The sequence below is a fragment of the Pseudophryne corroboree genome, chromosome 9 (genome assembly GCF_028390025.1).
Source record: "Pseudophryne corroboree isolate aPseCor3 chromosome 9, aPseCor3.hap2, whole genome shotgun sequence".
Lineage (NCBI taxonomy): Eukaryota > Metazoa > Chordata > Amphibia > Anura > Myobatrachidae > Pseudophryne > Pseudophryne corroboree.
In genome coordinates, this window is record NC_086452.1 from 188,921,802 (window position 1) to 188,946,644 (window position 24,843).

General features: G+C 44.0%; 1 protein-coding gene across 1 annotated transcript in view; it reads right to left on the bottom strand.

Moving 5' to 3' along the window:
* Positions 1-24,843, bottom strand: part of RGS5 (regulator of G protein signaling 5) — a 229,978-nt gene that overhangs the window by 140,749 nt on the left and 64,386 nt on the right. Inside the window, exons 2-3 of the mRNA XM_063940041.1 lie at positions 21,122-21,232; positions 14,442-14,503 (exon numbers count right to left, since the gene is read on the bottom strand). Coding sequence (XP_063796111.1) covers positions 14,442-14,503; positions 21,122-21,232 — 173 coding nt within the window. The remainder of the gene's footprint in view (positions 1-14,441; positions 14,504-21,121; positions 21,233-24,843) is intronic.

Sequence of the window (24,843 nt, forward strand, 5' to 3'; positions counted from 1 at the left end):
CACGCTGCTGATTTTCGCTGCGCTGCGATCAGGTCTCTACTGCACATACGTATGCACCACAATGCGCACGTGCGTCGTACGGGTACAATGCAGATCGTTGCTGAGCTATGGATGTAACAAAGAATCCATACGACAGAAAGAGGGCGTTTATGGGTGTCAACTGACCATTTTCTTGGAGTGGTAGGGAAAACGCAGGCGTGTCCGGGCGTTTGGAGGGCGGGTGTGTGACGTCCATTCCGGCACTAAAAAGACTGAAGTGATCGCAAGGGCTGAGTAAGTTCAGACCTACTCTGAAACTGCACAAAATGTTTTTGCTGCGCTCGGCTGCATAGGCGTTCACACACTTGCAAAGCGAAAATACACTCTCCAGTGGGCGGCGACTGTGCGTTTGCACGGCTGCTAAAAACAGCTAGCGTGCGATCAACTCGGAATGACCCCCTATGCCCCTGATTCATACAGTAATGCATGCAGAGCTGCAAATTTGTATGAAGCTAACCTGTGAGAATATGTTAATTCTGTAGCTGCTTGGAAATGTATAAGACGCCCACCGGTGGCTTCACAGATCCCAGCAACTGTGTAAAAATGCACAAGCAGTTGTCTCTGATCCTTTGACAATTGACCTAAAGGGGTAACCTATGGTCGTGCAGAATAGCTGCAGGAACTGAGAGGCTAGCACCATGTTTTCTGTGTACAGGATCGTAGTTGTGACATGCCTGAAAAATGGTCGCAACACTCCTGGCAAAATTCAGCAGGTAGGCTTTGGACATGTAATAACACAAAGCAATACAAAATGCATATTACATTAGTAAAGGACAGTACAGTATATAGGGCCTTATTCAGATGTGAGCACAAAACACACAGCATCTGAGTCTTTAGATGCATCATCTGTGCAAAAATATGCTAGTGCCGCAGGAAGCCTGATTCTGAATAGTACACAGCACCATGGGCCTGATTCTGAATAGCACACAGCCCCATTGGCCTGATTCTGAATAACACGCAGCACCATGGCCCTGATTCTGAATAGCACACAGCCCTATGGGCCTGATCTTGAATAGCACGTAGCACCATGGGCCTGATTTTGAATAGCACGTAGCACCATGTGCCTGATTGTGAATAATACGCAGCACCATGGGCCTGATTCTGAATAGCACACAGCACCATGGGCCTGATTGCGAATAACACGCAGCACCATGGACCTGATTCAGGTCCTGACGTACTTGCCGCTCATATCGTACAGTCCAGATATTCGGTACTTTGCGCATGTGCTGTACAGGTCCTGCATCGTCGGAAGCAGAACAGCTGCAGGCATCCGTTCATTGACATTCTGCAGCCATTTGTGGGCAGGGAGGATGCGGCAATGGCCTTTGTTTTGGGGGAGTGCCGAGGTTAAAATCTCTGTCTTCAGAAAAGGATTTCTGGACCCTTTGTAGGAGCTGCAGTGGCCAATGGAGTCACATGTGCTCTGATGCTGCATCCACAAAGCACGGATCCCTAATGCATACTTATTCCAGATGCCTCCTGCTGCATTGCTATATCTGAGAATCACTACTGCTTCCTCTGTCCACATCTGAGGGCCCAATTCAGACCTGATTGCTGCTGTTCGTTTTCGCACAGTGGCCAATTATTGAACTACTGCACATGCGTATGCATCCCAACGGTCAAGATCAGTGGTGTCACAACGGAGGGTGCGGGGGGTGCACCGGCCGAGGGGCGTCACCAATGAGTCGGCTCCTGCTCAGTGACAGTAAGATTACGTGCAGTGCCCAGTTTCTGTCATTGTGAAGAAGCAGGAACTAATGAGGTAGCTGTATTACTAAGCTAAGCGACACAAGTGTGCGGCACAAACTCCTGGCCCGTCTAGGGTTGGCACTGCAGGCCCACTGCACTAATGGCAGATACAGGATGCACATCTAACACCAGCATAGTTGTTATGGCCTCAGTAATCCACTTTGCAACAGGGTATATATATATATATATATATACGGCAGTATCACTGGACATATACAGCAGTATCACTGGACATATACGGCAGTATCACTGGACTGGACTTATACGCCAGTACCACTGTAATTATACGTCAGGATCACTGGACTTATACGTCAGTACCACTGTAATTATATGGCAGGATCACTGGATTTATACGGCAGTACCGCTGGACATATACGGCAGTACCACTGGACACATACGGCAGTATCACTGGACATATACGGCAGTACCACTGGACATATACGGCAGTACCACTGGACATATACTGCAGTGTCACTGGACATATACGGCAGTATCACTGGACTGGACTTATACGCCAGTACCACTCTATATGGCAGGATCACTAGAAATATAAGGCAGGATCACTGAAATTATAAGGCAGGATCACTGGAATTATTCGGCAGAATCGCTGGAATTATACGTCAGTATCAATAGACATATATGGAAGTATCACTGAACATATACGGCAGTATCACTGGACATATACGGCAGGCCGGCAGCACAGGGACACCACCACTGGGTTGATGCAGGACAACACAGCACCACTGCAATGGACTGGACTTATACAGCAGCACTGTCACTGGACTGATGCAGCACAACACAGCACCACTGGACTGGACTTATACAGCAGCACTGGATATATGGCAGCACAAGACACCACTACAGGACTGATGCAGTACAACATAGCACCACTGGACAGTAGTTATACACAGCAGCACTGGACATATGGCAGCAGAGGACACAACCACTGTGACTGGACAGATGCAGCACAAGACACGGACACTGAGGACACTGAGGACGAAGACACGTCTTCTCTCTACACTCTCCAATGCCAGAGTGAAAATGGCGACGACGCGTGGCTCCTTATAGGGAATCCAAACCACACGAGAATCCGACAGCGGGATGATGACGTTTTGCCTCGTTTTGGTTTCCGAGTCAGGTGGGAAAAACCGAGCCGGGCTCGGGTAGTGAAGTTCGGTAGGGTTCGGTTCTCTGAGAACCAAACCGGCTCATCTCTACTTTAAACTGTGCATTAGCAATAGATGACATACTGCACACATTGCATATACCAGTGTAACAATACCATTTGGTGTGATCTGTAATTGCATACATACTTAAGTCTCATTATATAACACGTGTTTATTATACAGGTTGAGTATCCCTTATCCAAAATGCTTGGGACCAGAAGTATTTTGGATATCGGATTTTTCCGTATTTTGGAATAATTGCATACCATAATTAGATATCATGGCGATGGGACCTAAGACTAAGTACAGAATGCATTTATGTTACATATACACCTTATACACACAGCCTGAAGGTAATTTTAGCCAATATTTTTTATAACTTTGTGCATTAAACAAAAGTGTGTCTACATTCACACAATTCATTTATGTTTCATAAACACCTTATACACACAGCCTAAAGGTAATTTAATACAATATTTTGAATAACTGTGTATTAAACAAAGTTTGTGTACATTGAGCCATCAAAAAATAAAGGTTTCACTATCTCACTCTCACTCAAAAAAGTCCGTATTTCGGAATATTCCGTATTTCGGAATATTTGGATATGGGATACTCAACCTGTATTATGAGTGTCTATTACAGAGTGGTATATGCTAATTTGCAAATGTGAGCTTTTGCTGCAAGCTACAGTACAACTAAGGCTGATAATGTGCTTGTAAACAAAAGTATAATTGTGTACTTTTCCCTACCAGGAGAGATTGTAATATTTCTAAGCATTTGCTGTTTTAGCCTTGAGGCTAAATGAATGATAATTCTAGAACTGCTCAGTTGCTTTATAATTAATCAAATTAAAATATGAACAAATGTATTGAAAGATGCTCTAATCTATTCTCCATTGCCCGTGGATATGCGTACTAATCATGACTATTGTTGTTTAAGCAAATGAGACAAGTAAATATAGCTCTTTGTATGGCAGCATAAGACAAGCGGACAATAGCCTGCGTGCGACCAGGTCTGAATTAGGCCCAGTAGACTGAGAAACACACTTTTATGTGGGAAGGTTAGGGAGTCATTTGGCATGAAGCCATGGAAAGCTTATGAGTAGCAGCTGTCTATGGGCCTAATTTAGACCTGGTAGCACGCAGGCTATTTTTTGCACTGCTGCGACCAGGTAATCGCCGCCTTCAGGGGAGGGGGTAGGCACTTTGCAGGGGTGCGATCGGCTGTGCAGTGATCTTACAAACAAAAGTTTGTGCAGTTTCTGCACATCCCAGGACTTACTCAGCCGCTGCGACGATCCGGACAAGTGGTGACGTCAGGAATCCTCTTCCGGAACGGCTGGGCACGCCTGCGTTTTTCCGGACACTCCCAGAAAACGGTGAGCTGCCGCCCAAGAATGCCTTCTGCCTGTCAATCTTCTTGCGATCGCCCGTGCGGTCGCTTTCTTCATTAGATTTGTCACTGCCCGGCGATGGCTATCGCCGGCAGTCGATGCGCCTGCGCATTGCGGGCCACACGCATTCGCTGTTCAGACCCGATCGCACGGCTACAAAAAAATGCAGTGTGCGATCGGGTCTGAATGACCCCCTTGGTTCACTATGTGATTACAGGATACCTATTTACTTACTACACATTACCACCAGGTGGCAGCTAATGCATTCCGCTCTCACCAGTCTTCAGATCCACGATTACCATTCAAATTAATGGGGCCCAGTACAAATGAACATTCTGGGTTCCCTGTAACGTTCTGCGTCTCCAACTTTTTCCATTTAACAAACAAATATGGGATACATACACACTGCCATAGGCAAATATACATAGAACAGTGGCTGAGAATAGCATCCAGTATACAGGAATATGGTGGACATTTACAAAGCAGTGATTAGAGCAGAGAAGTGAGCAAGTGGAGAAGTTGCTCATGGCAACCAATCAGCACTGAAGTAACATCTATAATTTGCATACTATAGAATGATACAGAGCTGCTGATTGGTTGATGGGGCCACTTCTCCACTGGCTCACTTCTCCGCTCTTATCACTGCTTAGTAAATGTCCCCCTATGACTCAGTAAAGTACCTGCATGTGGCATATAGGTACAGTTTCAGGCATGTTGTTTCTGCTCAGGGGCAAATGCTAAATAAAATATTTAGCATATCAGTGTAAGATTACTTAACTTTCACCCCACAGTGTGCCTCTGTATTATGTGTCACAGAATTTTATAAGTGGAAGCCATGTTTCTGGAGACCACACATGCACTGAGTTCTTTGGATATACCTCAGCCACTATGGTTCAGAATTGGAGACAAACTGATGGCACAACTGACCACCAAGTGGCGAGTGAAGGAGAAAACTATCAAATGGGATCAGTGGCAGGCCCTCTTGACAGCCGAGGCAGAGGCGTCACAAGGAGGGTGCGGGCCGCATCCGGGTGTCACCCTTTCCTATACTGTAGGAAGATTAATGGAAATCAATGACACTTTTAGAGAACTTTCTAACATTTTTTACTGGGCACTCTTAATTTTCAGATAAACTGTCTCTGTGCAAGGCCAAAATATGAATTGTTTCAGTACACGTGGAAAATCTATATATTGAACCTTGTTTTACCTATACATAATAAAAGCTTTCAGATGGTAGAAGCACTTGCTGGCTATCTACATTAGGTCTGGACATCCCTAAAGGAAAACTGATAATAACTTTTCTCTAAACGTCCTAGTGGATGCTGGGGACTCCGTCAGGACCATGGGGATTAGCGGCTCCGCAGGAGACAGGGCACAAAAATAAAGCTTTAGGATCAGGTGGTGTGCACTGGCTCCTCCCCCTATGACCCTCCTCCAAGCCTTAGTTAGGTTTTTGTGCCCGTCCGAGCAGGGTGCAATCTAGGTGGCTCTCTTAAGGAGCTGCTTAGAAAAAGTTTTAGGTTTTTTATTTTCAGTGAGTCCTGCTGGCAACAGGCTCACTGCATCGAGGGACTAAGGGGAGAGAAGTTCAACTCACCTGCGTGCAGGATGGATTGGCTTCTTAGGCTACTGGACACCATTAGCTCCAGAGGGAGTCGGAACACAGGTCTCACCCTGGGGTTCGTCCCGGAGCCGCGCCGCCGACCCCCCTTGCAGATGCTGAAGATTGAAGGTCCAGAAACCGGCGGCAGAAGGCTTTTCAGTCTTCATGAAGGTAGCGCACAGCACTGCAGCTGTGCGCCATTGTTGTCACACACTTCACACCATTAGGTCACGGAGGGTGCAGGGCGCTGCTGGGGGCGCCCTGGGCAGCAATGTATAATACTTTTTATGGCTAAAAAATACATCACATATAGCCCTTGAGGCTATATGGATGTATTTAACCCCTGCCAGATATCTCAAACTCCGGGAGAAAAGCCCGCCGGAATAGGGGGCGGGGCTTATTCTCCTCAGCACACAGCGCCATTTTCCTGCTCAGCTCCGCTGTGAGGAAGGCTCCCAGGACTGTCCCCTGCACTGCACTACAGAAACAGGGTAAAACAGAGAGGGGGGGCACTTTTTTTGGCGATATTTTATATATTTAAGCTGCTATAAGGATACAACACTTATATAAGGTTGTTCCCATATATATTATAGCGCTTGGGTGTGTGCTGGCAAACTCTCCCTCTGTCTCCCCAAAGGGCTAGTGGGGTCCTGTCTTCAATAGAGCATTCCCTGTGTGTCTGCTGTGTGTCGGTACGTATGTGTCGACATGTATGAGGACGATGTTGGTGTGGAGGCAGAGCAATTGCCGATAATGGTGATGTCACCCCCCAGGGAGTCGACACCGGAATGGATGGCTTCGTTTATGGAATTACGTGATAATGTCAGCACATTACAAAAATCAGTTGACGACATGAGACGGCCGGAAAACCAGTTGGTACCTGCCCAGGCGTCTCAGACACCGTCAGGGGCTGTAAAACGCCCTTTACCTCAGTCGGTCGACACAGACCCAGACACGGACACTGAATCTAGTGTCGACGGTGAAGAAACAAACGTATTTTCAAGTAGGGCCACACGTTATATGATCACGGCAATGAAGGAGGCTTTGCATATCTCTGATACTGCAAGTACCACAAAAAGGGGTATTATGTGGGGGGTGAAAAAACTACCTGTAGTTTTTCCTGAATCAGAGGAATTGAATGATGTATGTGATGAAGCGTGGGTTAACCCAGATAGAAAAGTGCTAATTTCAAAAAAGTTATTGGCATTATACCCTTTCCCGCCAGAGGTTAGGGCGCGCTGGGAAACACCCCCTAAGGTGGATAAGGCGCTCACACGCTTATCAAAACAAGTGGCGTTACCGTCTCCTGATACGGCCGCCCTCAAGGATCCAGCTGATAGGAGGCTGGAAACTACCCAAAAAAGTATATACACACATACTGGTGTTATACTGCGACCAGCCATCGCCTCAGCCTGGATGTGCAGTGCTTGGGTGATCTGGTCGGATTCCCTGACTGAAAATATTGATACCCTGGATAGGGACAGTATTTTACAGACTTTAGAGCAATTAAAGGATGCTTTTCTTTATATGCGAGATGCTCAGAGGGATATTTGCACTCTGGCATCGAGAGTAAGTGCGATGTCCATATCTGCCAGAAGAAGTTTATGGACACGACAGTGGTCAGGTGATGCGGATTCCAAACGGCATATGGAAGTATTGCCGTATAAAGGGGAGGAATTATTTGGCGTCGGTCTATCGGATCTGGTGGCCACGGCAACGGCCGGGAAATCCACCTTTTTACCTCAGACCCCCTCCCAACAGAAAAAGACACCGTCTTTTCAGCCGCAGTCCTTTCGGTCCTATAAGAACAAGCGGGCAAAAGGACAGTCATATCTGCCCCGAGGCAGAGGAAAGGGTAAGAGAGGGCAGCAAGCAGCTCCTTCCCAGGAACAGAAGCCCTCCGCGGGTTCTGCAAAGCCCTCAGCATGACGCTGGGGCTTTACAAGCGGACTCAGAAACGGTGGGGGGTCGACTCAAGAATTTCAGCGCACAGTGGGCTTGCTCACAGGTGGACCCCTGGATCCTGCAGATAATATCTCAGGGTTACAGGTTGGAATTCGAGAAGTCTCCCCCTCGCCGGTTCCTAAAGTCTGCTCTGCCAACGTCTCCCTCAGACAGGGCGACGGTATTGGAAGCCATTCACAAGCTGTATTCTCAGCAGGTGATAGTCAAGGTACCCCTCCTACAACAGGGAAAGGGGTATTATTCCACACTATTTGTGGTACCGAAGCCGGACGGCTCGGTAAGACCTATTCTAAATCTGAAATCTTTGAACCTGTACATACAAAAATTCAAGTTCAAGATGGAGTCACTCAGAGCAGTGATAGCGAATCTGGAAGAAGGGGACTTTATGGTGTCCCTGGACATCAAGGATGCTTACCTGCATGTCCCAATTTGCCCTTCACATCAAGGGTACCTCAGGTTCGTGGTGCAAAACTGTCATTATCAGTTTCAGACGCTGCCGTTTGGATTGTCAACGGCACCTCGGGTCTTTACCAAGGTAATGGCCGAAATGATGTTTCTTCTACGAAGAAAAGGCATATTAATTATCCCTTACTTGGACGATCTCCTGATAAGGGCAAGGTCCAGAGAACAGCTGGAGGACGGAGTAGCACTAACCCAAGTAGTGCTGCAACAACACGGGTGGATTCTGAATTTCCCAAAATCTCAGTTGACCCCGACAACACGTCTGCTGTTCCTGGGAATGATTCTGGACACGGTTCAGAAAAAGGTGTTTCTTCCGGAGGAGAAAGCCAGGGAGTTATCCGAACTTGTCAGGAACCTCCTAAAACCAGGAAAAGTGTCTGTGCATCAATGCACAAGAGTCCTGGGAAAGATGGTGGCTTCTTACGAAGCAATCCCATTCGGCAGATTCCACGCACGAACTTTTCAGTGGGATCTGCTGGACAAATGGTCCGGATCGCATCTGCAGATGCATCAGCGGATAACCTTATCGCCACGGACAAGGGTGTCTCTTCTGTGGTGGTTACAGAGTGCTCATCTGTTACAAGGCCGCAGATTCGGCATACAGGACTGGGTCCTGGTGACCACGGATGCCAGTCTGAGAGGCTGGGGAGCGGTCACACAGGGAAGAAACTTCCAGGGAGTATGGTCAAGCCTGGAGATGTCTCTTCACATAAATATACTGGAGCTAAGAGCGATTTACAATGCTCTAAGCCTGGCAAAACCCCTGCTTCAGGGTCGGCCGGTGTTGATCCAGTCGGACAACATCACGGCAGTCGCCCACGTAAACAGACAGGGCGGCACAAGAAGCAGGAGAGCAATGGCAGAAGCTGCAAGGATTCTTCGCTGGGCGGAAGATCATGTGATAGCAGTGTTCATTCCGGGAGTGGACAACTGGGAAGCAGACTTCCTCAGCAGACACGATCTACACCCGGGAGAGTGGGGACTTCATCCAGAAGTCTTCCACATGATTGTGAACCGTTGGGAAAAACCAAAGGTGGATATGATGGCGTCTCGCCTCAACAAAAAACTGGACAGGTATTGCGCCAGGTCAAGAGACCCTCAGGCAATAGCTGTGGACGCTCTGGTAACACCGTGGGTGTTCCAGTCAGTGTATGTGTTTCCTCCTCTGCCTCTCATACCCAAAGTACTGAGAATTATACGGCAAAGGGGAGTAAGAACGATACTCGTGGCTCCGGATGGGCCAAGAAGAACTTGGTACCCGGAACTTCAGGAGATGCTCACGGAAAATCCGTGGCCTCTACCTCTAAGACGGGACCTGATTCAGCAGGGACCGTGTCTATTCCAAGACTTACCGCGGCTGCGTTTGACGGCGTGGCGGTTGAACGCCAAATTCTAAGGGAAAAAGGCATTCCGGAAGAGGTCATCCCTACACTGGTTAAAGCCAGGAAGGAGGTGACTGCACAACATTATCACCGCATTTGGAGAAAATATGTTGCGTGGTGCGAGGCCAGGAAGGCCCCCACGGAGGAATTTCAATTGGGTCGATTCCTACATTTCCTGCAAACAGGATTGTCTATGGGCCTCAAGTTGGGGTCCATTAAGGTTCAAATTTCGGCCCTGTCGATTTTCTTCCAGAAAGAATTGGCTTCAGTTCCTGAAGTCCAGACTTTTGTAAAAGGAGTACTACATATACAGCCCCCGATTGTGCCCCCAGTGGCTCCGTGGGACCTTAATGTAGTTTTGGATTTTCTCAAATCCCATTGGTTTGAGCCACTCAAATCGGCGGATTTGAAATATCTTACATGGAAAGTAACCATGCTACTGGCCCTGGCTTCAGCCAGGAGAGTGTCAGAATTGGCGGCTTTATCGTATAAAAGCCCATATCTGATTTTCCATTCGGACAGGGCAGAACTGCGGACGCGTCCTCATTTTCTGCTTAAGGTGGTGTCAGCGTTTCAACTGAACCAGCCTATTGTGGTGCCTGCGGCTACTAGCGATTTGGAGGATTCCAAGTTGCTGGACGTTGTCAGGGCATTGAAAATATATATTTCAAGGACGGCTGGAGTCAGAAAATCTGACTCGCTGTTTATACTGTATGCACCCAACAAGCTGGGTGCTCCTGCTTCTAAGCAGACGATTGCTCGTTGGATTTGTAGCACAATTCAACTTGCACATTCTGTGGCAGGCCTGCCACAGCCTAAATCTGTCAAGGCCCATTCCACAAGGAAGGTGGGCTCATCCTGGGCGGCTGCCCGAGGGGTCTCGGCATTACAACTCTGCCGAGCAGCTACGTGGTCGGGGGAGAACACGTTTGTAAAATTCTACAAATTTGATACCCTGGCTAAAGAGGACCTGGAGTTCTCTCATTCGGTGCTGCAGAGTCATCCGCACTCTCCCGCCCGTTTGGGAGCTTTGGTATAATCCCCATGGTCCTGACGGAGTCCCCAGCATCCACTAGGACGTTTAGAGAAAATAAGATTTTACTTACCGATAAATCTATTTCTCATAGTCCGTAGTGGATGCTGGGCGCCCATCCCAAGTGCGGATTGTCTGCAATACTTGTACATAGTTATTGTTACAAAAAAATCGGGTTGTTCTTGTTGTGAGCCGTCTGTTCAGAGGCTCCTACGTTGTCATACTGTTAACTGGGTTCAGATCACAAGTTGTACGGTGTGATTGGTGTGGCTGGTATGAGTCTTACCCGGGATTCAAAATCCTTCCTTATTGTGTACGCTCGTCCGGGCACAGTATCCTAACTGAGGCTTGGAGGAGGGTCATAGGGGGAGGAGCCAGTGCACACCACCTGATCCTAAAGCTTTATTTTTGTGCCCTGTCTCCTGCGGAGCCGCTAATCCCCATGGTCCTGACGGAGTCCCCAGCATCCACTACGGACTACGAGAAATAGATTTATCGGTAAGTAAAATCTTATTTACTTTGGTATCTATACACAGTCTGAGCTCCATATGTAACATGTTGTACACCAACTAAAATGTTTGAGAGATTAAAGTAGTTTAATCTTAGTTTTCCTTTTTCTGTAGGAGAATGTGATTACATGTCTCTGGAAATTTATAGGAAACTTATTTTACTTATGAATTGATGCAAGAATTATATAATTTTATATGACATTTTACTGTGTACTAATAATAAATGTGATTTAACCTTTTAACTCATTTGGAAAGAACCTAATCATTTTATGTGAAACAGTCTACAAGATACTTAAGCCCTGCACTGAAATGTTTTGTAAACTAATGCGCCCTACACATTAGGCGATGTGCCGCCGAGGTGCCCGACCGCCGATACGGCCGACGGGCGACCCGGCGGCGGGGGGGCAGTGACGGGGGGAGTGAAGTTTCTTCACTCCCCCCGTCACCCGGCTCCATAGACGTGCAGACAAATATGGACGATCTCGTCCATATTGGGCTGCATGCACAGCCGACATGTCACCAGCGATGAACGAGCGCGGGGCCACGCATCGTTCATCGTTGGTGACTCCACACTGCACGATATGAACGTTATCTCGTTCATTAATGAACGAGATCGTTCATATCGTGCAGTAATATCGGCATGTGTGTAGGGCCCATAACACCATGCATGGCAATTTCTACTCCACCAACTATACCCCAGATCAGAGCATGCAGAGACACAGTCTCTTTGTTTAATGAGACAAAAACAGGTTCTATGTGTGTCAGTTAAAAAAAGAAAGAAAGGAAGAAGTTAAAGGCATCATGCTCCCATCCCCAAATGCTCAACCATGCATGGTGGGCCCCCGAATATATAAATGCAGCACAAGGGTAGGGTCCCTCTACCACATTTAATCCAGCCTCAGGCTGTTCATGCTGACTACCAGGCTCACCCTGAAAAGCATAGGGGCTCATGAAATTAGGACTCCTAGGTGCAACTGTGCTATTGTCACAGTAAACTTGGCAGAAGTATCTAAGACCCTGGGCCATTATAGTACAAATAAAAAAAACTCCATCAAAATCCCAATAAAAAATGAAGCCATTAGCAAGCAAAATTAGAGGGATGTCATCATCCAGCCAATCACAAGTATTTTCCTATTATGACCACTTTTTATTAGCTTGCCAGTGAAGATGAGTTCCAAGCAGCCAATCAGATGTGGTCTTTGTGGACCCTGTCATTTATGCTGGGACCACTGGGGAGTTCATTTTGTTAATTATTCTTCCCCACAAGCCAGTGGGGTTAGGAGGAGCTTCAATACTTTTCAGGTACTTACTAGACTGGAACATTTAATCCCTATGGTAGGGCCCCCCCACACTCATGGAGGATTTGGTAATGAGGGAACCATAAAATAACTTATTTTTCATTTTAAATATTGCATTGCTTTTATTATATGTGGCAGTTTTTTTAATGAAGTCTTTAACATTATTCAAATTGCCTTTGCAATTGCACTTCACATCCATACAGGTTCCATTAAAAGTATCGTATGAGACCTGATCTCTGCCACATACTGGTGCTGGGCATTTAGGAGCACTTTAGTAAGAGCTCAACAAGCAATGTAATAAAAAACCTTCACATGTATCAAAAGTGACACATAATAAAAAAACAGTCCCAAGTCCCCTCACACTCATGATTTATTTAAGTCATAAATAAAGCTAAGCCAACCGATATAGGAGAGTATATGAAGGGTTCATTTACTTTAAAAGTTTTGTATTAGACGGGTAAGAGGTTGGAGTCTAATCTGATGTTTACACCCTATCACTTTTGCTATGAGTGGCTGTGATTGGCCGATTATGGGAATGTTTTTTATTCATGCTACAATGGGTTTAAAAAGAATTTCCATTTGGATTATGATGGAACAAGTAAGAAAAGATTATATTTTATATTTAGGAAAATGGTGAACAATTTTTTTGTTGAGCATTTTCATCAATTATGGCCTGATTTATCATTGGTGGCAGTGCGTACCCATAATCTATAATTTCTTATTGCTTCATATCATAGCAATCAAAAATGATTTTGTATGACTATTTATCAAAATTCTGTTGGCAGGACATTAATTACCTACTTCTCATGTGCCCCCAATAGGAGTTTGCTTTTCACAGCTTGGTAAATAAGGTGAAGACTGGAGTCCCTGTTAGCTGGACATAGGAGGTGGATTGAATTATTAAATAGACAATGTAATCTATATTTTAAGTTTGGATATTTGTGCTGTTTTTCTCTTCTCTTGGGGACACCAATCGATCATACTTAGCTTATTGGGGTGACAAAGTTAATCTTAACAACTAATATGGCCCAGGAAGCTCAGATGGTTTGAGAAACGCCCTACAGTTTTTCAGTGTACCTCTGGGAAAGATGCATAATATATTTTGCCAAACGGTACAGAAGTCCTGCACTTGTATGGGCACCATAGCTGTTCTAATGGAAACCATTCCCCAGACTGTCAAATGCTGGAGCTGGTTGATTATTTGATGTTAAGACAAATTAGTCGTATTTTACATACCGTATATCATGTTGGTATTGCAACACACACCATCTCTATTCCAAGTGGAAGTAACTGTCAATCACTTACACTTCTCTACTAATCAGAAAATTATGTTTTTACTGGATGTGACTGACAATTACTGTACCTCCACTCAGGTGACAGATGCTGCTGATTTATTCATTTAAAATCATATTCATTTCTTAATTATTATCATCAGCAACATCTGTATTTAAGTGCAAATAGCCATTCTCATGGCAGCCTGACATATTTACTTTATCTCTATGTAAACCATATGATTAGCGTGGGCTATACAATAGCAGCAGATACAAACATTTTTAAAAGATAGTTTGGGACACGTGCTGTATCTGTTAGCAACAAACACTTTGCAGGGCCCCCCTTGAACCTTTTCCAGGAATCCAAACCAGGACAGGGTCATTTCAGAGTGGAGGACAAAAAGGTCTGCATTTTCCAGTCTTACAAAAATCCTACTTGTGGGAAAACATGAAACTACGGTATATGAGGTCAATAGCATGGATGAGAGAGAAATTAAGCCTTTAGTGACAGGACACAGACAGGAAGCTGAGAGGAGCAGAGAGAAAAAGAAGACGACAGAAGGGGACTTACAGCTGTTCTGCAGCAACTTCTCCAGAGAATCTCGCCATTGCAGGGCTTCATCTGATGATGGTCTGTTAAAGGAAAAATAGATGGAGGTATATTAGCTTATCTATCAGAACCATTATATTAGCTGCAGGTGGTACTCAGGGAGGGTAAAGGGGGTTATTCAGAGATGAATGCATATCGCTGCATACGCAGCCAGAACTGCGTTCATCTCTGCACATGCGGGGGGGGGGGGTACCCAGCACAAGGCAAATCTTCCCAGCATGTGTGAGGTTGCCTCCCCCCCCCCCCCATGTAATTGCGGACGCCTCGGATCTAAGGTTGAGCCCTGGCAGCACAGCCTTAGGCAGCCAGGCGGTCACCACCTGGATACGGCCATGCGTCTATGTCCAGGTCTGAATCGAACCCAAAGTGTGAACAGAGAATACATGAATTAACCGTTCCCCCATTGTTCACAGTGAAATAGTAAAACAGTACATGTTAAAGTAGCATGCTATTCACACAAAGCCTACACCCACAGGTGATCACAACTGCAAATATTAGCAACACTTATGTATTAAAACAAGCAGGGTCAGCTTGACAAATTTCGGACTCCAATAACGGCATGTGAATATTGGGTCCCCATTGCCATGATGCTGTAGGAGGCATGGCCAAATAATCGTACAGGGTTTTTTATTCAGCAACCCTACCCCCTCTTAATGTTTTGGGCTCTGGTTATAAAGAACAATAGAGCTCCATCTACACATACTATTGTAATTAGGGGAACGTGTATAAAACCTTCTAAAATGGACAAGTAGAAGAAGAAGTTGCTCATAGCAATCAATAAGCTTCTAGTTAGGCTACTGAATAGTATCTAAATGATCACCTAGGTTAAATGATAAGGACTCTATGTTGCCGAGGCATATTGCAATTATATGAAGTCACAAGGCCACAGACTGAATTCTTACTTTCTGTTCATATTCATTTAATGTGAGCCAAAACATGTACGGTATCTAAACTATTCCTAAATAAAATTAGGAATACCAAATATTTATATTAGTTTGGTGTCCAATTTGTAAACAAATATTGTCCATGCAATCTTTGTTATATTTTTCCAACAAAGTGAAAGCCGATAATGGGATTTGTAAAAGTGTTTATTCCACTTCTATATATAACATAACTTCTTGAATTATTCAGATTTTCTGCTTGTAAGTGGCCAACTGGAAAAGTATTGGACATAGCCTGAAATGGGCATGGTTTAGCCTTTCTACAACCTTAAACATGTCTCATGACACCTGCTTTGTTTTGACTCAATTACAAAGGCATGGGCCCAGAATTGAAAGGTAATGGGCTCACATTGAGTTTAAACACAAATCGCATGATGCGTGGTGCTCTGCACCAGTGGTATATGTGCCAGGTTTACATCAGGAATCAAATACACTTACATGCTCTCCTGGAAATTTTATTTAAAGAGGACACAATATCTTTCATCTGTAGGTCTACAAATACTACAATTTGCCAAGAGACATCATGAAATATCTTGACGCTTAAAATGCAAATGCCAAATGACTGACTCATGCTCAATCCCAGGAAACTTTCCTTGACAGCTTCTCTATGCTCACCAGGCAGGAGATCTGTGGTAGGAGGAAGCCACCTTTGTATCTTACATACAGCATTTACATTTAGTTTACTGACATATATTATCTTCTCTTCTGGAACATTGTTCATTTCAGCAAATACATAATGCATAAAGCAAAGATTTTAGCTAAAACATGACAGGTCCTCTTTAAAACACTTGTTTAGTAATTGAAATTTTTAAAGGGATGGGGGGATTTTTACATTGGTTAAAAACATATCTGGGACATCTTTATTTCCTAAAAAGTCGTTTAAGCAGCAATTGTACACAATTTGTCCTATAATGTTCCTTTAATCAAATACCTGTAAACATTTGTGATTTTGGAATAATGACAGGGGTATAGTCATGTCATAGTGTGCATAGGAATGGTCCGCCAGATGGCATTTTATATATATATATGTAATATCATAGTGTTTATATATTACATTTTCTTGTAGAACACACTAGAGGCTCTTCCATCCAGTGCCTGTGACAGGGAGATACCGCCCAACTCCAGCTGCAAAATGAGATGAATATCCAAATCACAGGTAAGTGATATATCAGTCCTGCCCAAATTGGGATGGTTGAGAAATATTTAATCAGGAGAGAAAGTCTCCTCTGACTTATTGAATTTGGCCAAATAAATTCAGTCTGTCTGTGCTGTGAAGTGAATACAGTAGATGCCTTTACAAAACGGCTCAAAGTAAAGAAAGACATCCCATGAAAGGGACATCCATGTTTATTACATGAGGAGAGAATTATATGAGCATGGTTTAGCCTTTAGTGTGAGTGTTTAACTCTTTAACAATTGCAGTAACTTGCAGTGGCAGATTTTAAATATTGGATGCAGGACTGCAGCCCCCGCAGGTAAAATCTGCTACCCCACTCAGTATTACTGAATCCAGAGTCCTACATATCAGTCACAGACACACAAAGTAGTCACCAGATCATGTTGCGATTACCAGAAAGCTGGTTTCCTCTAGGAAGCCACTCCCTGCCACATTAACCCTAGCCAGCTTCCATGGGCTGCAGTCGATGCAGTCCATAGAATCCGAGGTTTTACGCATGCACAACCGCACCAAGGCATCTGCACATGTGCCAGTTCCTGCACCTGCCAATGCACAGGTGCCGGGACTTGGGGCTGGCTGCCTCCTCTCCGGGCAACACGGTAGCACCAGCCCCCCTGCCACAATTAGGAAGGAGCCAGCGCTAGGTTAAATATACTCTATTGAGACAGAAATTCTATATTAAAATGTGGTACAATGATGTTTAAATTACAATGATAAATGTGAGTTTAAAAAACTGTTTAATAATAAATGCACGAATATATAAAGGACTACATACTATTAAAAGAATTTAAGATATTTTAAATGCTATATGTCAGTGTTATTGCATGGGAAATACATTTTCATTGCACTCCTACAAATTGCTGTGGTCTTGGCTGTTGTTACTGTGTCTCCACTGGGAGACTTTTTCATATATTTGGCTCTTGAATCAAATCTAATATGACATCTCTCAACCAATGCACAGATTGGTACAGTACAAATGCCTTGAGAAATTACAGATTATATACATGCAAAGGATATTAGTGTGTCTCACTGTGCATTTAGGGAAAATAAAGCCAATTTAGAAACAGGGTATGTTTTTGAAATCACATTATGCAGGGCTCAGAAGACTCATGGCTCATGCAATCTGGAACGGGCTGATGTTATAGAGGATAAACTACAGTAATATATTTTTTCTGAGAGTGACTAAGAGACTGGGATATTTCAGAATTTAAAACGCATCATAATGATATAACCAGGATCATTTTGAGTTGCTCATTCCCTCACTTACAGTAAAGTATACCTCCTTTACATTACTATTCATCTGTGGCCAGGGCCATCCTAACATCATTGCAGGCCCCGGGGGAAGGCAATGCACTGGGGCTCCTACATACCCATTCATGGGAACCAATTAAAAAAAATTGGTACATGCCCCTCCTGTGGTCCTGCGATGTGCAGGGTTGAACTGTCCCACATGGGTCCAGGGGAAAACCCCGGTCGGCCCCACTGCCTGAGGACCCATACCCTCATCTAGAGATCAGGTTCCAGACTCATTATACATGGTGCATTTTATACAGTACATTCTGGCAAATTATTATACATGGAATATATTTCTAAAGGAGCCCAGACCATACACTTTCTACTGGTTAGCCAAGCCTCTGTTTTGGCTGGCCACACCCCCTCTGGAGTCTGGCCATGCCCCATAGCATCACCCCTAACACGGCATTTCCCGGTGGGCCCTTCATGCCTCAGTCCAACACTAGCACCTTTTGTCTCCACATGCTTCCATAAAGTGAATGTCTCTCAGCCACTGGTGGATAACTGGTGGATAACTCAAGCCTGCATTCTGACAACCAATGTCTGGTTGTAGGCTGGGCGGCAGGTAGAGGATGCTGCCACACCACCCGGGCTGCCATCAGAAATTGTAGGGCCCAGGACTGACAAAATAGGTAGCCCCCCTCCACCCAAGACTCACTTTCCACAATGTACAGCCCCATGACCTTTGAACTCTCTCCAACTACAAAGCCTCATTCTTACTTTCTAGAAATACACCCCCCCCCCCACTTTGCTCACAAGGTAAAAAATGGCTACCAGTCCCATTAATTACTTGTGTTCTGCTTCACTGATTACACTGATTGCAGCCAGTCAACATGCTTATCCAGTGTTCTGATCTCCTTATACTGTATTTAACAAGAGGGAAAGCACATGAGAAAAGCCAGTGACAAATGTCTTCTCATTTCTACTGGTGCTAAAAGTGCTCAATAGGGGTGTGTGGTGCAACCTTCCTCTCACACAGACATCATTGTCAGTAATGGCAACTGACACATTGGCCTTACACTTGAGCCTGCAGTAAAAGATAAGCTAGAAAATAAATTAGATGTTCTCTGGGATGTTTCACAGTCATCCAATAATTACCTATAATTAGATTAAGGATATACCACAGTCACAATATTCAATATAGCTCTGTCATTAGTTAGATAATTAGAGCAATGAGATTACAGACATTATTTATGCAGGGCGTCTGCAGATTGCCTGTAGGACCAGGCTTGTAACACAAAGAAATCATCAGTATATGTATAGGAGTCATTCTAATCTACAGCAGAAGTCAGAATATATTGGATATGAGTATGCAGAGCTTAATGGATAGCTGATACAAAGAAAAGGGGAAGATCCCACTCCACGCTAAGGGGTCTATTTACTAAGCCTCGGATGGAGATAAAGTGCATGGAGATAATGTACCAACCAACCAGCTCCTAACTGTAATTTTTTAAACATAGCCTTTACATTTGATCTGTTGGTGGTGCTCCCCGGGTTTAACAAGAAAGCTGTACAGAACAGGGGAATCCTGCATGTGGGCAGGGCTAAAGCAAAAAATCCTCTTTATGGGCATTATGTCAATGTGATTTTCATAAAGTGTGACCCCACATAGAGGTTTCTTTGATTTAGTCCCGCTTACTTGCTGGAACCCTCTGTTCTACATGGCCAGTTATAAGAAGTCTTACTGAATATTCGTATTATTGAGCTATAATGGAAAGTGGGTGTAGTACCATCTGGTAGACTGTGGGTGTCACTGTTGCTGAGGCTTATATTAAGGTTAGTCCATAGTGGGCAACTGACAATAAAGAAATAAAAATAGATTAAAAAAAGTAAAAATTTCAGCTGTCAGTAAATATAATTTAAAAAATGTTCCTCGTTGTAAAATGTTAGTATATAAGCCGCCACTGAGGAATTCTGTCTTCATTTAAAAACTCTTCTCATGCTTTCATACAAGTCACAGAGCTTAAAGATGACTTCTAAAATCCCTTTTATTTTACAGTAAGATGGGATAAGAAGCAACTGGTATCATTACTCTTTAGTTATATTTTACAGAAACTGCATAATTTCTCTTTAAATATTACTTTACTTAAATACCAGTATTTAGGAAACGTCATTCGTCCGTAGTTGCAGATTTTTTTTTCTGTCTTCGCCATCTTCCCATTTCTGCCCTACCTCTCCCACCTGTCTCTCTCTCTCTCTTTTTCCCATCTTTGTCCCGCTTGGCCCTCTCTGTCTTATCCATATCCCTTCTGTTTGTTAATTTCTCTCATTTCTGTCCCTCCTGTTGGTCCCTCTCTCATCTCAGTCCCTTCAGTCTATCTCTCATCTTTGTCCCCATTTTTGTCTGGCTCTCCCTCTCTCTTATATTTTAAAACTTTAGAAAAAAAATGCATTTTGATGCCATAAAGCAAGGGCCCAGAGAATGGCAAGGCCCAATGCCTTTTTTCTGATTCTTAAGTAACAACCCTAACTATGATGTCTCACTAGCGAGCACCCCAGGCAGAATAACAACAAGCTACTACTGGGTCACACCACAATACTTGTTGTGAGGCTTGTCAACTTGTGTCAGCAACTAAAAAATGCCCAAATGAGTAATCACTATGCATGTGCCCACCCCCATGCATGTTCAAAACAGCATGGTGGGGGCCTGCATAGCCGATAGACCAGTGTCGCCAGCCCCCTTCTCCTTAACACTGGTCTCCCCGTTACCCAGGTGTCTCATAGCAAAAACTAAAGTTAGTTATGATCCTGCCTCCAGATGTATTATCCTCCTATTCTATTGCCAACTCCTGCACCAACACACAGTCATATATATTATGTAATAAAATCTTGATTGTTTTTTCATAGACCTTTTTCATTGAACAAGCTCATGACCATATTTCATAAATCAAGTTGTACAGCACAGCTAGAAGGAGTTGTGAGCAGTGAATTATAGACAGTGGCACTCACAACTGTGATAGAAGCAGTGAAAAGAGTGGAGAGGAGAGCCAGTAGAGAAGTTGCCCATGGCAACCAATTAGCAATGAAATAACATTTATCATTTGCATACTATAGAGTTGTATGGAGCAGCCGATTGGTTGTCACGGGAAACTTCTCCACAGGCTCATGTTCTTTTCACTTCTTCATAAATAGACCTCTAAGAATTTGGATCAGTAAATGCTGTTTGTGGTGAAAAGTTTATTCACCAACCTCTATTTCATATTTTAACCTTTTAGTGTGGAGATACCTACTTGGGTGCCTTGATTGTCTTCTCATGCTTCTCGGGGTATGGGATAATTAAGTCTATGGCATTTTCTGGCTTCTGGAGGAGAGTCCCAAGTTTGGTCTTAATCTCCTTGGCTCTGCAGAAAAAAAGTAACATTGGTGATGGGTGTTATCAGAAAAAAAAAGTTATATTTAAATAAAACATAGTCAAAATGTGTTTTTCAGAATCATATTTTATGGAGAGAACAGGTATACCCATGTGCGTGCTCTCAGATGATTAACTACAAGACCTATAAATTCTATAAATGCACTTAAGATAATTGAATTGATCTGCACTTGTTACAGTCCTTTGTCATTTCATAAGTGTGTTCCATTAGGAAGAGTATATTGTAATATAATATGTCCACTGTGTTTTTAAGAACAAATCTAATCACATCTTGGGAAAGATTAGAGAACCATGCTTCTTGCACTTTTATAACCTGTGTCAAACATATTGTAGTTAATATACTTTCACTAGCTCCAACTAATTGATTTATTTCTTATTATTTTTTTCACTATGACACCTTAGTATGAATGTTTATGCACTGGTCAGTTGCCATAGTAACATAGAAGTTAACAGCAGGTTGAAGCTTACCACGATGTACCTTTCTGCATTATGTAATAAAATGTAATCCAGTGATATCTCCGACACTTGTTACCATGATAAACAGCATCCACCAGTTATGGAAGCAATAAATAAAGGTGCTCAGTAGAAAAAGTGTATCTTGCATTCTGCAATTTGATTTCAAATTCAATTGACATATTATATATTTTTCTAAATTCCACTTACAATAGTCTCTCTCTCTAAAAACAACGAAACGAAAAAAAAAAAAAAAACACTGATCAGAATTTAATGATAACTGAGCACTATGCCTTATAATACATAAAAGATGTACTAAAGAAGTAGAAAAAAAGACTCATTTTTTTGGGGGCACTCATTGAAAGATATTACATAAAATATAACTTTTATTGATTATCATTAAAAAAATGTTGCCACAAACCAAGACTGATCCTGTAATTGTCTTAGTACAGGATCAGTTTTTACTCATATTATGGAGATTTATATCCTAGATCTTGAATAATTATTAGATTATTTCGCTACTACCTCTCTAAGGGAACATATGATATGCAATCGATGGGGAGATTGTATGTGCTATGAAGTTTGGACACATACTAATCAACACTGTTATTGTTACTTATATTCTACGCCAGTAGCATCCATTACAACAGGCTGAAATTTATGGTAAATCTATCTATAGGGCTACCGCTTCTTGTTTCAGCCGACTATATCAACCTACAATTTGTCTCCTCTTGTTAGGGGACTGTCAATGCTTATTATTGCAGGAACTATTGTCAGGATCAATAACATTGACCCTGACCAGGTCACGTGTATCTCCCCACGGTGTGTTCATACCATGCGTAAATTTAGGCGTGGGTTTTTTTGTTTTTTGTTTTTTTGTGAATTCTGGTATTTATGTGTACATGTTCATGTCCTAGTCTTGGTTTGTGGCAATTTTTTTTTTATGATAATCAATAAAAGTTATATTTTATGTAATATCTTTCAATGAGTGCCCCCAAAAAATGAGAGTCTCTTTTTCTACTTTTTTGGTACACTATTGCTTACTCTCAGGGGTGCACCTCCACATGAGTTATTGTTATAGTACCCTTCAGTGAAGGACGTAATTTCAAACTATTGTGGTTTTTCCAATTCATTCAGCGGTATATTATATCTCACCACCTGTGCTCAAGTTTCCCCCATCCCTTTCTTCCCCCCATATTAATATATAAAAGATGTCTGTCACATGTAGATGCACCTGGACCATGTAAAGTAGATATATAAAAGACAAATACCACTGACTCATCACAAAATCTCCTCAACCATAAGGACTAGGAACTTGAAATTTGGACAGTAGCTTGCTTTTGTGATGTAGGCACCCACTAAGAAGGGATTTTTCAAAATTGTGGGTTAAAAGGAGTGAGATAATACCACCTCACAGAGTAGAATTAAGACAGCCTATATAAAGAATGCATGGTGCCGGCGATACCAAGTCGCAGGGTGGGGGGGAGGTGGGGAGGACACAATACTCTGTTCCTGGACTCCATTATTCAAATAGGGGAGCCACATCAACTGCCAGCCCTAAACACTGTCAAACATTGCTGGGTGTGGCTCCCCTATTTGAATAACGGACTACTCGAAAACTGCCATTGGCAAGGAAGTGCAGCCTTATGGGTGAGGAGATTTTGTGATGAGTCAGTGCCTTTTATATATATATATATAGATTTCAGATATAAGTACTTAACCAACCTATTTACAGGAGAGAATAGTGTCTCAATTATAAGAGGTTAACCTGTCACTTGAACTAAACATTGATGAACCTCTCAGAGAGCAATAAAAGCAAAGGAGAGAGAGATATTTTGACTCTTAAATGCATTAAAGGAAAGATTGATAGTAAGCGACTGCTTATCTGCTGTGTAAAGGGTACTGACAGCTCTCCCAGTGACCTTAAGTGTTGTGTGAAAATCTTCACCATTTTACCTCAAAGGAGGAGCCCTAGGGAGAGTGAGAAGCTAAGCAAGGAGAGCTAGGGCCCTGGAATAGAGTCAGCCTATATCTGCAAACTTCACCCCCCCTGTCGCCGGGCCTGTTGGCAGGGCTGCATCCATACACGGGGGCATGCCTGGGATGCATAACAGCATGTGGGTAATGGGGTGCAACCTGTAGCAAATGGCTCAGCTTGCATTACTACTCTACATGCAACTGCATTTCTGTTGCCAGCCCTGGTGTAGATGCATTTAAAATGCACACAAATCACACAACTGTGTATTACCCATATTACCCATACTTGCATACTGTATGTTCAGCTCCAGATCATGCACAGTGGGACAATATGCTGTGCACAGGAGTGGATCTAGGCACGGGCAAGCAGAGCCGGCGCCCGGAGCACTGCGGTCCGCGGGCATGGCCACAGTCCCCCGCCGCCCACCGCATCCCGCACTCTGGCAGCAGCAAGCGCCGTGGGCAGTGTGGCCGCCTGCTGCAGCCAGAGCTGCAGCAGCCGGCTCCATTGTCAGATGCTAGAGGTCATAATTGACCTCTAGTGTCTGTGTGGCGCTGCTATGGGAGAGACGTCATGACGTTTCTCCCAAAGAGAGGAGCCGGCGGCGGCCAGAGATTGAGCAGCAGCAGCAGTGGGGAAGCAGGAGTGGGGCTGGTGAGTACTGTTTTTTTTTGTGTTTATAAGCAGCGCTACAAGGGGGCATAACAACAGGGGCATCTCTGCTGGGGGCACATCTAAAGGGGCATAACTACAGGTTCATCTCTTCTGGGGGCACATCTAATGGGGGCAAATCTACAGGGGGCAACTCTACTGGGGGCACATCTAAGAGTGCATAACTACAGGATCATCTCTACTGGTGGCACATCTAATGGGGGCAAATCTACAGGGGGCATCTCTACTGGGGGTCACATCTAAGGGGGCATAACTACAGGGGCATCTCTACTGTGGGCACATCTAAGGGGGCACATCTACTGAGGGCAAATCTACAGGGGGCATAACTACAGGGGCAAATCTACAGGGGCACAACTACAGGGGCCATGCCCCTTCCCTATGAAGCCACGCCCCTGTAGTTATGCTCCTTCGGTGCGCACTAACCATGTTTTTCCCTGTCGGGGGGATGGGGGGGGGGGGGCAAAGGAAACTTTCGCCCT